At 42.9% G+C, this 16,630-nt stretch overlaps 1 protein-coding gene across 2 annotated transcripts in view; it reads left to right on the top strand.

Moving 5' to 3' along the window:
• The first annotated feature begins 955 nt into the window (after positions 1-955).
• Positions 956-16,630, top strand: part of Fastkd1 (FAST kinase domains 1) — a 51,766-nt gene continuing 36,091 nt past the window's right edge. Inside the window, exons 1-3 of one of the 2 annotated variants that reach the window (XM_036186310.1) lie at positions 956-1,740; positions 2,951-3,019; positions 7,297-7,422. In XM_036186310.1, coding sequence (XP_036042203.1) covers positions 1,403-1,740; positions 2,951-3,019; positions 7,297-7,422 — 533 coding nt within the window. In that variant the 5' untranslated portion in view covers positions 956-1,402. The remainder of the gene's footprint in view (positions 1,741-2,950; positions 3,020-7,296; positions 7,423-16,630) is intronic. The other variant, XM_036186311.1, reaches the window with a different exon arrangement.

Here is a 16,630-nt window from a genome sequence, read left to right as displayed (position 1 = left end):
ATGGAGTCAAAGGACGACAGCATGAAAGTTGGCTCCCTTCTTCCATGTGGGTCCCTGGTATGGAGCTCACGTCATCATGCTTGGCAGCAAGAGTATTTACCTACTGAGCCACCTCTTAGGCCCTCTAGAATTATCAGAAGGAATATTTTGTAGTTTACATTACAAATATGTCAGTGCTTCAGAAACTGGGAAACATCTTCATAGAGATGCACTTTAAGGAACCCGAGTCTCCTCCAATCACTAAGAATGCCCCAGTCAGTGAGAATGAAACTACCAAGCCCAGAATTCCCTGCGCGCATAAGGCCCGCCTAATGCCTCTCGCGGTGCCCTTTGGGACATGTAGTGCAAGCTTCCGTGGTGCTTGCCGCTCTGGGGCTGCGTTTCTTCCGCTCTGGGACAGTACTTCAGAAAGATGTTTCTCCAGGAAAGGCTAAATACCCCGGAACGCGACGGGTGAGCCAGAGACGCCAGCCTCCTGCTGCTGCTGCCCGGGGGGCCTTGGATGATCCCTGCCTTCTGAGCCGTCGGGAGCAGCCCTGTCGGGTCCGTGGCGGGCGTGCGGGAGGACTCGCGTGTTGGTCTGCTGCTCTGCCTTCTGCACCTCGCATGGTTCCTCCCGGGACGCATGGTTTAGTTTAGCAGTCGCGATCTCCTTGCGGGTTTGGGTTCTCCAGGGCGCAGAAGACGGGGCAGGGCGAGCCCATTGCCATCTGGACTAGTGGAAACCACGTTGGCTCGGGGTCAGCGCTCCTGCCGGCCAGGAGCAGGGGATACCTGTCACCTGTGAACCGTGGGGCTGTGTGCCGCTCACGCCTGCTCACCGCACTTCCAACTGAGTCACACTTCAAGGCCTCTCCCACAGTTAAATGGTTTCCCCAAGGTCACCTTTTCTTAACCGTCTTAGATTGGGATACACAGTGAGACCCTATCTCCACAAATAAGCAAGCAAGTGCCCTAAAAAAAAATCCCAAACAAACTAGTTTGATTTTGTTTTCTTCTGCCGCATTGTGGTCAGAATTGAAAAGAAACTTTTTAAAATTGGGTGCAGGAAGAAACCCTTTTTTCCTGGATGTTTCATTCTGGGTCAGACCAAGAACAAAGTCTGTAGTCCAAACAAGCAAACAAACAAACAAAAAAACCCCTTGTTACTTCAAATTTGAATTTGGGGGAGTAATTTGATGTTAATGAGATAAGAGTAACCAAGGTAAACCAGTTGTTTTACAGATTCTATTGGGATGGATTTAGAGCCATCAGGATGGAAATAAAACACACGAGTGAAAGCCAGTTTTTAAACCATCACATAATACCTCACTGCTAGCTGCCGAGGGCCTTTTTTACTAGAGAAAAATTGTGCTAACACAAGAAACGAAGCCTGTATTTTGGAGACTCACCCGTTATAAATATGTTCCGTCGTCTAAGAGGCATCTCTCTGCTCTCTTGGAGAGCATTTCAGTTGCGCCCCTTCAGCTGTGAGTCACTAGTCATTCGAATGCAGAACTGTGCAGATGAAGAACAAGTATTTGATCTTATTGAAAGAAACATGGCCACGCTCTCAGAACAGCAAGTGGGGTGTGCCTTTAAGGTACTCTGGCAGTTTCAGAAGCAGAAGACCAACCTGGAAAAAAATGTTGAGTATGTTAGAAACCACCCCCAGTTTCTTACTCTTTGCGATGTAGCGACCAATCACATCCAGGCAATGAGTGATGACACCCTGGTGAATGTGTTGTACAGCGTGAAACAGTAAGTTGCTTTTCCGTTTATGAAAACAATTATAGTTTATGTTTTAATTTTCTAAGAATCTTTTTTAAATGGAAAAACCATTCTTCCAGAAGACAGGTCCCCCCCACACACACTCCCCTTCAGTTTTTCTTTAATTCTTTTTATTAAGATTTTATTTATTTATTATGCATACAGTATTCTGCTTGCATGTATGCCTGCATGCCAGAAGAGGGCACTAGATCTCGATGGTTGTGAGCCACCATGTGGTTGCTGGGAATTGAATTCAGGACCTCTGGAAGAGCAGTAGGTGCTCTTAACCTCTGAGCCATCTCTCCAGCCCCCTCCCCTTCAGTTTTTTCAAGACATGGTTTTCTATGTAGCCTTGGCTGTCCTGGAACTCACTCTGTAGATCAGGCTAGCCTCAAACTCACAGAGATCCGCCTGCCTCTCTGCCTCCGGAGTTTAAAGGTGTGTGCCACCACCACCTGGCTGAGAGTCTTTCTTTTTTTTTTTTTAAGATTTATTTATTTATTATGTATACAGAAGAGGGCCCGGATCTCATTACAGATGGTTGTGAGCCACCATGTGGGTGCTGGGAATTGAACTCAGGACCTCTGGAAGAGCAGTCAGTGCTCTTAACCTCTGAGCCATCTCTCCAGCCCGAGAGTCTTTCTTATTTTAATAATATTTGAAAAAAAATTTTGATTTTGTTTTTTTTTTTGTTTTGTTTTGTTTTAATTTTTGTTTGTTTGTTTTTAGAGACAGGGTTTCCCTGTGTAGCTTTGCACCTTTCCTGGAACTCACTCTGTAGCCCAGGCTGGCCTCGAACTCACAGAGATCCGCCAGGCTCTGCCTCCCGAGTGCTGGGATTAAAGGTGTGCGCCATCACCGTCCAGCTGAAAAATATTTTTTGATACCAGTTAGTAGTATAGTTTTGAAAATTAGGAAAGTAGAAATGACTATCTTTCAGTATGTATTGATACCAGTTAGTAGTATAGTTTTGAAAATTAGGAAAGTAGAAATGATTATCTTTCAGTATGTATGACTGGTTGGCTGTAGAATGTTGGAGAAATGTGGTTGGCTAAAGGCAGTGAGGATGTAATAGGTAAGTAGATTAAGTTAGATTAATGTCTAGCAACAAGCCTGCAGTTCCTGAGTTCTAGTTTTGCTGATCCGTTTGCAATCTCTTGGCTTTCATCATTGAAAATTACTTTCCCTTGTTTTTATTGAGGTTTGCTGTTGAGTCCCATCACCCACTAGTTGAAGCACTGGTTACGGAATCTTGGAAAAGACTGGAAAGGCAAGTGCTCTGGGTTTGTCACGTAAGGTCAGGGTTATCTGTGGGGGTTACCAAAATGAAATCTAGGAAAAAGTGAAATTTCACAGGAAGAAATAGACTGGGCCTGAGACTGTCCTTAGTTGATAGAACGTGTGCTAGCACCCATAAGGCCCAGGATTCTATCCCCAGCACCACATTAAACCAGCTGTGGTAATGCACTCCAGAGGTGGAGGCTTGTCTTAGTTGGGGTTTCTGTTGCTGCAAAGAGACACCATGATCTTGGTAAACTCTTATAAAGGAAAACATTTAATTGAGAGTGACTTATAGTCTCAGAGGCTTAGTCCATTATCATCATGGTGGGCATGGTGGTGTGCAGGCAGACATGGTGCTGGAGAAGGAGCTGAGAGTCCTACATCTTGATCTGCAGTCAACATGAAGTAAACTTGTGTTCCACACTGAGCATAGCTTGAGCATAGGAGACCTCAAAACCCACTCCCAGGGTGACACACTTCCTCCAACAAGGCCACACCCACTCCAACAAAGCCACATTTCCTAATAGTGCCACTCTCTATGAGGGCCATTTTCTTTCAAACCAGCATAAGGCTGGGGATCAGAAATTCAAGATCATCCTTGGCATCTTCATAGCATGTTTGAGGCCAGCCTGGGATACATGAGACCCTGTCTCAAGAAAAAAAAAAAAACAAAGTTTTAAGTTCAATTAGTTTGAGGATTTTTAATTGTGTAAAGAATATTCTTTCTTTAATAAAGAAAGGGAAGTATTTCAAATGTTCCCTCTTAAACTCAGAGCAGGTTTCAGTATGATTTTCCATATACATATTAATCAAAATGTAAATGCGATAGAGTCGCAGGTAGTGAACTAGTTTCTTTGACCCTTGAAGAATTCTGCTTTAGAAACAGAAGATTCTGATTGAGTCTCCATAAAACAAACAAACAAATAAACTTAAATTTTGGGGCTAGGGAGATGGCCCGGCTGTTGATTCCCAGCACCCATATGGAAGCTCGCAGCCATCTGTCACTCCAGTTCCAGAGAGTCTTCTCTGGCCTCCATGGGCACAAGTACCACACGTGGTACCCGCAGACATACACACAGACAAACTGCCCACATACATTGACTAAATATGAACAGCAGCAACAAAACACCCCTAGATTGCAAGGGCTCTAAAAAGAGAGAAAAGAACACACTAGTTTGGTGACACTGTTGAGCATTGTCTGGCTTTGCTGCCACCCCATTTCTGTGAGTAGGCAGTGACCACAGCTTATAGTCACCTTCAAAGCTTCTTAAAGAGGTAAGCTTTACACTAATAACTGTTCCTGTTAGATGGCGCCTTTCCGTCTTAGCTTGCTTGGTGTTGCTGTCAATAAATTTTGACTTCACTCTGAAGAAGGAAAGAAAAGGAAGTAAGCTTCAAGTCCACTGATGCTGACACTGTTGTTGTGAACGTACTTTCTAAACTATACAGCTGTGTTCTCATGTGACCATAACTGATCATCATCAAGAAGAATGTAGATGGGTGGTGGTGGCAGCTGGGCCGTGGTGGTGCACACCTTTAATCCCAGCACTCGAGAGGCAGCCCCAGGTGGATCTCTATGAGTTCAAAGCCAGCCTGGTCTACAGAACGAGTTCCAGGAAAGGTGCAAAGCTACATAGAGAAACCCTGACTTGAAAAAAACAAAAACCAAACCAAACCAAACAAAACAAAACCAAACAAAACAAAAAACAACAACAACAAAAAAAAACCCACCAAAAACAAAAACAAAAACCCCAGAAGAATGTGAACTCTGTGCAGGATATTCTTGTGAATATACAGCATATTCTACAATACATGTGGGAGGTCCTCCATGTACGAGAGCCAAGACAGTAACAGAACCCGTTTAGGAAGTCTTTTGACTTTTCTAGGAATCTGTGCTAGCCAAAGCCACTACTAGGATGAGGCAAATGGAAGTCAAAGAAGAAAACTCACAGTTGGAGGGAGGTGGAGGATTCTGAACCAAAGAGACCAGCAAGGTGCTCCGTGATTGATGAAGACGCCTGTCCCTAAGCCTGGCAACCTGAGTTGGGTCCTTGAGCCCTAACTACACGGTGGAAGAAGAGAACCACTTCCCAGAGGTTGTCCTCTGACCTGCCTACACACACACACACACACACACACACACACACACACACACCACACACACACACACCACACACACACATTTAAAAGAGAACGTCATGCTAGGCAGTTCATGCTTGTAATGGTCTGAAGTAAGAGGATTTCTGAGTTCTAGGCCAACCTGAGCTACATAGTGAGTTCCAGGCTATCCAGGACAGCAGAGGAAGACCTTGTCTCAAAAACAACACAGACAATATCACCACTTCCCCAAATTCTCTTCAGAGCCCCCAGTTCCACTTTGTTATCCCAAAGGATCTTGCTTCTTAGTTGTGTTTTTTTTCCCCCGTTTGTTTGTTCTTCATTTTGTAGGGGTCATGGGAAGGGTGGGGCATGCACATGTCACTGGATGTTTGTGGAGGTCAGAACAACTTTCAGCAGTTGTGTGGGATCGAACTCAGCTCAGTCACTGAGTCATCTTGATGGCCTGCAATAGGATCGTCACTCCTTGCCAAAAATTAGGGTTTTTTTTGTTGTTGTTGTTGTTGTTTGTTTGGTTTTGGTTTTTTTTTTTTTTTTTTTTTTTGTTTTGTTTTTTTTTTTTTGGTTTTTTCCGAGACAGGGTTTCTGTGTGTAGCTTTGTGTCTTCCTGCTTTGGAGACCAGGCTGGCCTCGAACTCACAGAGATCCTCCTGGCTCTGCCTCGCAAGTGCTGGGATTAAAGGCATGCGCCACCACCACCCAGCTGGTTTTTCTTTTGTTTGTTTGTCTGTTTTTTGTTTTTGTTTTTGTTTGTTTGTTTGTTTTGTTTTCTGAGACAGGGTTTCTCTATGTAGCTTTGTGCCTTTCCTGGAACTCACTTGGTAGACCAGGCTGGCCTTGAACTCACAGAGATCCGCCAGGCTCTGCCTCCCGAGTGCTGGGATTAAAGGTGTGCGCCACCACCTGCTGGTTTTTAAATTTTTTTAAATAGGGTTTCTTTATGTAGAAATGCGCCTTCCCTTGCCTTCTGAGTGCTGGGATTAAAGGCGTGCGCCACCACCGTTCAGCTCGATGGTTCCTTCTTTTTATTGCTCTGTGATATGTTGTTCTGTGACTGAGGATTTACCCATTGTACCGTAAATGTTGGCTATTCTGTGTTGTGCTGCTATGACTCCCTTACGTTTAAAATATATTTTTTTGTTTTACTTTTTAAAATTATGTGTATATGTGTGTGTGTCCAGCCGGGGGATATGTGCACATGTGTGCAGGTGCCTGCAGAGGTCAGACAAGGGTGTTGAATCCGCTGGAGCTGGTATTGTACCTAGTTGTGAGCCTCCTGATATGAGGGTTAGGCAGCCCACTTGGGTTCTCTGGAAGAGCAGTATATACTCTTAACCACTGAGCCATCTGTCTAGCCCCAACCCTGATGCTTTTAATAAGCAGAACAAACAATAGCAACAAATTAAAACCTAGTTAGTGGGGACGTAATTCAGTGGTAGTGCTTGCCAAAGTACGTCCAAACCCTGCGCTTTGATCTCCAGAACTAACAAAAAAGAAAGAAAGGGAAAAGACAGCATTGGAATTTCCAACAGTGCATTTTTGTCTTGTCAGTCACTTGAAGAAACGGGATCATTTTTCCTATCTAGAGATTTTTACTTATTTGCTAATATGCAAACGAGTCAATATTCCATGTTACCTCAAAAAGTTAATAAGTGAAACTCAAATAATTTTGAGTGAGTCTCTTTGAAATCTTTCTGACATACTGGACTTTAAAAGTCTGATCATTTGATATTTTTATAATAATAGTCAACTCACGTTGGAAAATTTGATGTTTTTTATTTTTATTTTTTGTTGTTTGTTTTTTCAAGACAGGGTTTCTCTGTGTAGCCCTGGCTGTCCTGGAACTTGCTCTGTAGACCAGGTGGGCCTAGAACTCAGAGGTCCTGTGAGTTCTGCCTCTGCTTCCCAAGTGCTGGGATTAAAGGTGTGTGCCTCATTTGAAATTACATATATATATGTTGAGGATCAAACCTAGACCCATGGCCTGGCGCATGCTAGGCACACAACCAACCACTGACTTATTCCCAGCCCTTGAAAAACCTTCATCTTGTGTTAGTAATGTATCAGCATTTTTGTTGCTTATTATTTTATGACTGCATCGTGTGTTCTAATTGATACTAATGATCTCACTCGAATTTCTTTTGATAGGTTTGATACTAATGTGCTATCAGTATTTTCCAATTGCCTGGCCGATCAGCATTTGTATTTTAGCCCTTTAATGGGAAAAATAGCTGATATTGTAAATAGGAACTTGGAAACCATACAGGACTTAAGGTACATTTATTTGGGGATGGTGGGTGTGTGAGGGTGCTGGGCTTTGGGTGCAGACAGAGATCTGTCAGTCATCATTATAACTGCATCTCTTGTGAGTTCATCATCCTCATCCAATACAACAGTGACGGCAAAAGCTATTGGTATTCTTGAGCTCTCTGAAGGAGCTAAGATCTTTAACTTACTGAGTTTACCTGCCATGTCCCCAGCCATCCATCACATTTTTTGCATGTAGCAGCAGAAAACATGGGACTCCTTGGTCAGAGCCAGAGGACTCTTTCTCACGATGCTAGAAAAAAGTAAAATAAATGAAACAATTTATGGCATAAAGCAATATGCTTGCCAGTTTCTTTCCGTATCTAGTCATTTAATTTAGAATCGGTCAGTTTTGTTAGGAATATAAAAGTCTGTGTGTCTGTTTTCTCCTTCAGGGCCTTGTCTGTCTTGATGGTCAGCATTTCTTCTTTAATATCCCACTGTTTTCAAGAACGACTCGTGAACAAAACGGAACTTCTTTTTGACGCTGTAGATTCTTCCAAGGTCAACACTGCAAGGAGGATATTACTGTTCCTTCGCAACGTCAAGTGTAGTTATTACCCACTCATAGAGAGGTGTAATAAAGTGTTTGTAAGCAACATGAGCCACCTTGACTTGGAGTCGATCAGTAGGATTTTCAGTCTGTATCAGTCTCTGCAGTTCCACAGTTTTGAATTTATTGACTTGGCTCGAAGGAGGTTAGCTGAGATGATCCCCGGGTCAGCTGGTCACCCCGCCAGCTTGGTCAGATTGTTCGCCACGTTGGGACCAGTGGCAGAACCTGAGATGAGGAAACAGTAAGTTTACTTTTCATGTCGGATTCTTCGTGTTTAGCTCTCCTCAGAACTCCGAAGCTCATCAAAATGACCCCATTCGACTTTGGAAGGGGAAATCCTCTGTTTACACTCTGTTCTTTGGTTCTTCTGACTTCCAACTTTTAGACTACTGGTGTGTCCTACACAGTGGACCAGACAGAAAATGAGGGCCCCACCTAAGTATTAGCCCTTCCTGGGTTCACTCCGAGGCATGAGACTCCTGACCCAGCAGAAGAGTGTAGGATTTAGGTGACAGTAGTGTAAACAGTGGGTCATTTTACACCCGTTATCTTCATTACGTTCACTCTCAAAATCCCCAGGTTGCTTCTGGTCATGGTGTTTTAGCACCAAAGTAGAAACCCTAACTAAGACAATGTTAATGATATATATATGTGTGTGTGTTACAAATATTTATTCCAAGTCCAGAACAAATAGTTCTGTTATTAGGAATGAATTTTAAAAAAAAAGATTGGCAGTAATTGAAAAAAAATAATAAGAAAGCACACTCTTGGTTGGATATAGTGGTACCAGGCTGTGATCCCAGTCCTTGGGAGGAATAGTGTGAGTCTGAGGCCACTCTGGGTTACACAGGGAGTCCCATGCTGGCCTCAGCTGCAAAGCAGGACCCCATCTCAACCCCTCCCCTGAAACCAAAACCAAAACACTTAGGTGCACAGTAACAGGTGCCCCTACAGCTTGAGTGAGTTTGGTCTGGTTCAATCTCTTTTTTTAAAGAAGTTCTGTTGTCATAGGCTATTGGTATAGATACAGATATTTGGAATATTTAGTTGGATTTTTTTGTTGTTATGTTGGGAGTTAAATCTAGGGTCTTTCACATTTTAGGCAAGCACTCTTATCTATTTACTTTTTATTTTGTGACAATCTCACTAAGTATCTCAAGGCAGGTATTGAACACTTGCAATTTTGTTTCAGCCTCTCAAATAGCTGGATTATAGATCAGTGTCTGACACTTGATTGGCTAAGATATACATAGGAATATTTATGATGTTTTGGTTTGGTTAGATCTTACTCCATTTAAAACATTTAGATATTTCTAAGAAAGGTAAGTAAATATTAAATTAATTACAAATAACATTCGATTCTCCCTTCTTAGACTGAGGCTAGAATTATGCAGTGCATACGATTCCCCTACTCAGTTTAAGTATATGGAATATTTAGAATTATAGTTGTCTTCCCCCCCCCCCCCCCAGACAGGGTTTCTCTGTGTAGCTTTGTGCCTTTCCTGGAACTCACTTGGTAGCCCAGGCTGGCCTCAAACTCACAGAGATCCGCCTGGCTCTGCCTCCCAAGTGCTGGGATTAAAGGCGTGCGCCACCACTGCCCGGCAAATTATAGTTGTCTTTTAAAAATATTTATTTTTAATTGTGTGTGTGTGTGTGTGTGTGTGTGTGTGTGTGTGTGTGTGAGAGAGAGAGAGAGAGAGAGAGAGAGAGAGAGAGAGAGAGAGAGAGAGAATGCAGATGCCCTCGGAGTCCTATAGAGTATTGGAGTCCTCGGAGCTGGAGTTACAGATGGTTGTGAACTACCTGAAATGGATGCTGGGAACCAAACTCAGGTCTTCTGCAAAAGTAGCACACACTCTTACCTGCAGAGCCATTTATTCAGCCCAGGAATTATAGCAATCTGTAGATGCATATGTATGATGAGCAGTTTCCCTTAAACAGGGCTTCCAAGGCCTCCAAAGTAAGTAGAGGGATCTGTAGTTCTCTATTTGTTACCAAAAAACTGTTAATTAAAACAAATTGGAAGGCAGTTTCCTAACATTAAAAACAACATATTTTTGTTTCTAGCTTAAGTCAACTCTACTGTTGATGTCAGAGGAGCTGACCAGGCAGCAAGCGCTGACAGTGTTGGGAGCATTGGAAGACCATGGAAAGCAGAAACGCGCACTTGATTAAAAAGTAGTCTTTCCTGAAGTTCGTGGTGCTCAGTGTAGTTGTCACTCAGAAGTATCTCCTTGCTTTTTCTGACAGAAATGCCTTGTGTCTAATTGTTTTGAAGTAATAAGGAATGACCTCAGAAGGCATTGCTTATGTTCCCGGATGTTTGTGGTTTCACAACAGTGGGAGTCATGTACGGCAGTTTTTCCTTTCCTGATGCAGTTAGACTGAAGCAGAGCACCACTGTGTGCAGAGAGCAAGCGCCCTGCTTGCAAAGGATGGTGTCTCCACAGCACTTGGCTTCCATGAGCACTTGTCTCACTGTGGCCGTGTAATACCATCCAGTAGCTTATTGGTAATGTGAGATTTAAGAAGGAAAAGAAACCCAAATTGTGTATACTTCATTTTTTTTATTGCATGTCCCCTTAGTTAAGTATCCCGGTCTCATTTCTCATCACAGTTCCCTTTTCTTCTTTCAATTGCTTTAGCTTATGCCCCACCCCCACCCCGCAAGGCCAGAAAAAACAAATGAGATTGGTGTTGCTGGTTGCTAGTAATGCATGGTAAAAATACTCTTGGCAATAGGATGTGGAATTTGATGTCTGCTCTGTGAGCTTTTCTTTCTGTTTTCCTTTTTGTAATTGGGGAAGTAAAGCTATGCCCTTTTTAGAAAAATATTCTGTAAAAGAATATGTTTATGAGTGTTTGGCCTGCAGGTGTGTATGTATTTGTACCATGTGCACACCTGGTGCTTGCAGCGTGCAGAAGAGGTTGTTGGCTCCCCTGTAACTGGAGTTACAGATCCCTGTGAGGCCACCAAGTGGGTGCTGGCTCCTAAACCCAGGCCCTCTGGAAGAGCAGCCAGTGCTCTTTACTGTTGAGTGACCTTCCCCTAAAGCTATGCTTTTCTCCCCACTTTCAAACCCACACTCCATGATTACGCTTACTTTGTTTTAGTTATTTGTGATTCTGTCAACATCTTGACAGTGCTGCTGTAAGAATTGACGAGGGGACATTTGTACCAACCTTTACCATAGAGCAGGACGTGTGGCATGAAGTCTGTCTAGTGACTGTTGAATAAATAAGTGAATGACCTGCTTAAAATACATGTTGTTTTTAGAATTGCTTCAGTTCTGTATAACATTTGGATGACTATAAGTCGATAGAGCTACTGAAGATAACACAAGCATTGAATTGTCTACATTTCCAAAATAAGGAGCTTTTTGTGAAACTTAGAGAATTAATTCTCAGGTAAGACTTAAGTATTTAAAGAATAAAATATTCAATTAGTGCTGCATTTAGAAATCTATTCAAGTTTGCTTTATAGTGTATAAAATAGCTGGAGTTTTCTAGACAGAACCAAATGGCTTATTATTGACGTTCTAAAAATCGGTGCTATACCTACTGTACTGTACTACCATGTGCCCCTCGTGTGGTCCCAGGACCACTAAACAACTAAACATATATACAGTTTTCCCTTTACATCCATAACTGAAAATTACCGTATTTGCTCTGATATGTAACATTGTCTTCTCAGTTTTCCATTGATTTGGTTGAGCTAAAATGAAGTATTACTAATTTTACTTGAAGTTTACTAATAGCAAATGACCAATGCACCAATGGCTAACATGGAATATCATGATTATTTTAATTTTCTAAGCATCACTGGGGTTATGTGTGTGTTTGTTCTTTCTATTTAGGAACTCAGAACTCCAAAAACAACAAATAATGAAATCACAACAACTCAGTTTTTGTATTTAATATGGATTGAATAATTTCTCCACACTTCTAAAGCTTCCTTAAAGTGGCCAGTCCTTAATTTGTTGTTTAAGAATTGCTGTTTCTCATGGTGGGACAGTTACTGTGCAGGTTTAGAAAAGGAGGAGTAGAGAGTGAGGTCAGGTGTCTGTCTGTTGCACTTTAAGACTCTATTTCTGGTACACGTAACTAAGATGGGAATTGGTATCATTGAGGATCTCCCTGTACCAGTCTATTCAGGGTCGCAGCAGCTCTGATGGCCGTGCAGACACTGAGCTCAGAGTCTGCAGCAGCAGCAGCACCGCTAGGCACTCTGCTGATGCTGACTTTTCTTTCCCATTGATGGTGGTTTTTGTTTTTGCATGAAGTGTAGAGCATGGTTATGTTACCTTAGTCTTTCCTTAGTTACCCCCTGTGACGCTTGTGAATTAATCTTAGCTGAACTGGCTTTCTAAGATTAACCTCACCTTTGATGACAGTCCATATAACAGTATTTTAACTCACATAGTTTGTGTGGTTTGGGTTGTTCTGGTGTGTTGGTTATGTCCATTCCATTTTTCGCCCTTCTCCCTTTCCACAATAGTCGATTGGGAAGCTAGCGTCACACCAAGTGAGACCTCTGTTCTGGTCTCTGCACTGTCCATGCTTCCCTCTCCTCACCTCAGCGGAACAGCAGTGTCCCGAATTGAAGCGGTCTTACCACAGTGTGACTTCAAGGAACTGAGTGATTTCGTAGTGTCTCTCATGAGGTGGATTCAGAATGATCACGCGTGGCCTGGCCAGCACTACCAGGAAGCAAACTGAATCTCCTTCAAAAACTAGACCACTGGGGCCACCATCGACTACAGCAAAGCAGCAGCTTGGTTCTCCTGTGGGAGGAGCTGAAGCCTCTGAAAGGACAATGGCTGCAAGAATCCCTTGTGGAGGAGTCAGTGGCTGCCCTACAGCGCTTTGTGCCATGAAATCGATGGCACCAACGTGGTGAAGATCGCGTCTTTTCTTTCCAAAACTAACTACCTCAGCCCCCCGCTGCTCGATAGGATAGCTTCAGTGGTGGTTCAGGCAGGATCGAAAAGCCGTGAAGTGTAAAATGTTAGACGTTGCTTTTACACTGCTGTCAGCTTCCAGAAGCGCGCTGCGCGCGCGCGCGCACACACACACACACACACACACACACACCACACACACACACATATATAATATATAAATTATAAATACTTTTCAAACTTAGATGAGAGTGTGAAGTTTGAAAATTCTAGCTTCTGGTTCATCAGTTTGTTCTTTTCCACCTTTAAAATTACTTTGGAGCAGGGTGCGATGGCACACTTATAATCTCAGCATTTAGCAGGCTAAGGCAAGGGGATTGCCAAAGAGTTTAAAGTCAGATTGGACACACAGGATAGACCTGTTCTCAGACCAAAGAAAACAGCCATCTTGTTCCTCTAGCCATAGATCTGGAGAGATTAGTGGTCATCCTTTGATTTGTCAGCCCTTACAAAGTCAGAGGCCTTTTTGTTTCATTTTTTTGAGAAAGGGTCTCACTATGTGACTCACCAGGCTGGTCTCAAACTCACAGAAATCTACCTGCCTCTGGCTCCCAAGTGCTGGGATTAGAGCATGCACCACTATGCCCAGCTAAGATCAGAAGTCAGAATTTTTTAAGTGGAAGGCAATATTTAGAATACTAGGCTTATTTGCATGGAAGCGAATAACTAATTTTTAATTTTCTTCTTTTTTCCCCCTGTAATCCTGGGTATCACAATTAAACAATTATAGGCCTGGCAAGATGGCTTAGCAAGTAAATGGACTTGCCTCCCAACAGTGCAAGTGTGATGGACCTGAGTTTGCTGTTCGGAGTCCTTGTAATAAACATGGAAGGGAGAACCGACTGCACAAAGCTGTCCTCTGACTGAAACTTGTGCATGTGGCGTGCACGCGCACACACACACACACACACACACACACACACACACACACACATTAGAAATGTGAGAAAAGCATGAAGACTGAGACAGTGCTAAGGTATTCACTGACACCAGCATTCCTAAGTTATCAGTGCATATTTGTTTCTGGAATTACGTTGGCAAAGCTCCTTTATGGATCAAATGAGAAGACACAAAATCACTGCTGTCTGTATATTAGGATGAGGTCTTTGTTCAGAAGCTAGTATTTCTCACAAATGAGCATAAAAACATCTTACTTGCTTAGCTCTGTGCCCGACAGGTGCCTAGATGACTGAGTGAACACACATGAAAAGTGGATACAGCTCAGTTGGTAGAGTGCTTGTCTAGACTCGTGGCCTTAGGTCCAGCCCCCAGTACTGCCAGGCATCATAGCTCAGGCCCGTAGTCTCAGCAATTGACCTTGAGTTTGAAGCCAGCTTGGGCTGTAGAGACCCTGACTCAAAAATACCAAAGGGCAAAGATGTATGGGAGAAAAAGCTGGTGGCTGTGAACTGAGGGACTTCTTTGGCTGTGGAGTGCTGTTATTCTGATGAATGTGTCGATGACATGGAACTAACTGGGGCTGCTTCCTGTTCATTTTCAGTGAGTGGTGGATCCTGGAACACGAGGGATTTTCACTTAGCGGAATTAAGTTTTAGGCTGGCTGATTTATTTTTCTGTACTAACATCTTTACAGTTACTAATAGGCACAAATTTAAATCAATCATTGCAGGATGCAAAAGTTAATGAGTGCTATGTTTATAATCTCATTATAGGCATATTAGAAAGACTTCCTCTAAAATGGTAGATTAAAATTAATTTTGCGGAAGCTCATACTAAATTTCTGTTTTGTTAATACAGATCCATCCTTTTTCAATCCATGCTGTTATTCTTCCATTCAGCATTTTGAACTATGATCCACCTCAAAGGGATGAGTTTTTGGGAGCATGTATCCAGCGCCTTAATTCTTATGTAGGTAGGTAAAGTGTTTGGCAATATAATGAATGAGTAGATTCTTGTTAACTGTGAACTAAGAGCTGTTACTGTGGCCTTCAATAATTGGGTATTCATAATAACTGGAAATTCTGTACCACAGATGTTTAAAACTGGGTGTGGTGGTATATTTTTGAAAAACCAGCACTTGGTAAGGCAGGAAGGTTGCTTGTTTGAGACTAGCTTGGGCTATAGAGGTGAGTTCAAGGCTGCCTGGGATGGACATCTATCTGTCTGTCTGTCGGTCTGTCTGTCTGTCTGTCTGTCAATCTATCCGTCCATCCATCCACCTACCTCCCCACCTATTGTGTCTTGAAAGAACCTGTCTCAAGAGAAGTATCCATTTCTCTGAAACTTTTTTGTATGAAAATATGAGACTTAGGTAAGAATTGAAGAAGGAACACCAATATAGCCATTGTGTGGACTTGGTAATGTTACTATTTTGTCATACTTGCTTTATCTGCTTGCTCCCCACCCCCAGCTATTTCAAAGTATTGTGCTGTATCACTGAAGCATACATCTGCCAGAAACTCTTGTATCAGCACACACTGTTAGCACACTAAGAAACTTCAATAGTCCCTGAATACCTGAGAGAGTCTGTGTTTAAAGTCTTCCTAATCGTACCCCAAGTAACTGCTCTAATGTTCTTGTTGCTGTTGGTGGTTATCTGTTTCATCTCTCATAGTCTATATAGAGTACCACCCCCATACACTTTTAACTTAGTGTTGACTTCTGCGGAGAAGCTTTGCTTTTCCTTTTTGTTTTAAGGTTTTCAGACACCTATTAAGATGGAAGGGACAAACATCTGTGTAGGATAACCCCCAGTCTACGTGGCCCATAGCATTTGCCTGCATATAATGAACCTTTGAATTGTCCTCTGTATATGCTTCAGGGAAAGGGGACATTCTTGTAACCACTATGCCAGTATTGTAACCAGGATAGTGAACAGTGCCATCTGGACCGCTAGCAAGTTTTCCCATTTGTTACCAGTTCTTTTTTTTGTTTCCCATACAAGGAGGTTATGTGTGCATGTGCGCATACAGAGGGTGTGGTGTGTGTGTGTGTGTGTGTGTGTTCTAGTGTGTGGGTGACAGAAGACAACCTTGGGGGATTTTCAGGTGTCTGACTTTGCCCTTGTGGCTTGTGACTGTGCTTTCCTAGGTAGTTGACCCATGAGCTTCCCAGCATGCTCTTGTCCTGCCTCCCATTACCTCAGCTTTACATGAGTTCTGAGGACCCAAACTCAGGTTCTAAAACTTGCCTGGTGAGCCCTTTCCCCGCTGAGACATCTCCCTCATTTTTTGAGGTGTGGTTAGAACCGACCCTAGAGTTTCCTGATGGGCTAGGTTGCAGGGCTGGGTGAGGTGCCAGGATCCTTCTGTCTCCCCCGCCAGCACTGGGTTACAGATGCATACAGCCATGCCAGCTTTGTATGTGGGTTCTGGAGATTTGAACTCAGGCCTTCATGCTTGTATAGTGAGTGCTTTACTGAGCCATCTGCCTAACCCTGGCTTGAAGTGTTGATCCTTGTGCTCAGCCTCCTCAGTTGTCTTCTGTTTTTTATTTATTTACTTTTTAAAGAGCTTTAAGTTTGTCACTTCCTTCCTGTTTCTTCCTGATTTTTTTTATAATAGAGATTGGCTGTATTATTGACAATATGCCACATTCTGATCGTCTGGTCGCTCTGTTTCAGCTGGTTGTCCGTCTCCTATATCTATGTGTGCTAGTGCTGGTTGTGTGCTGTGGTATGCACACTAGATGGTGG

Source organism: Onychomys torridus, chromosome 4 (genome assembly GCF_903995425.1).
Source record: "Onychomys torridus chromosome 4, mOncTor1.1, whole genome shotgun sequence".
Classification (NCBI taxonomy): domain Eukaryota; kingdom Metazoa; phylum Chordata; class Mammalia; order Rodentia; family Cricetidae; genus Onychomys; species Onychomys torridus.
The sequence above is the reverse complement of the archived record's forward strand: the minus strand, read 5'-3'. Positions and strand labels throughout refer to the sequence as shown.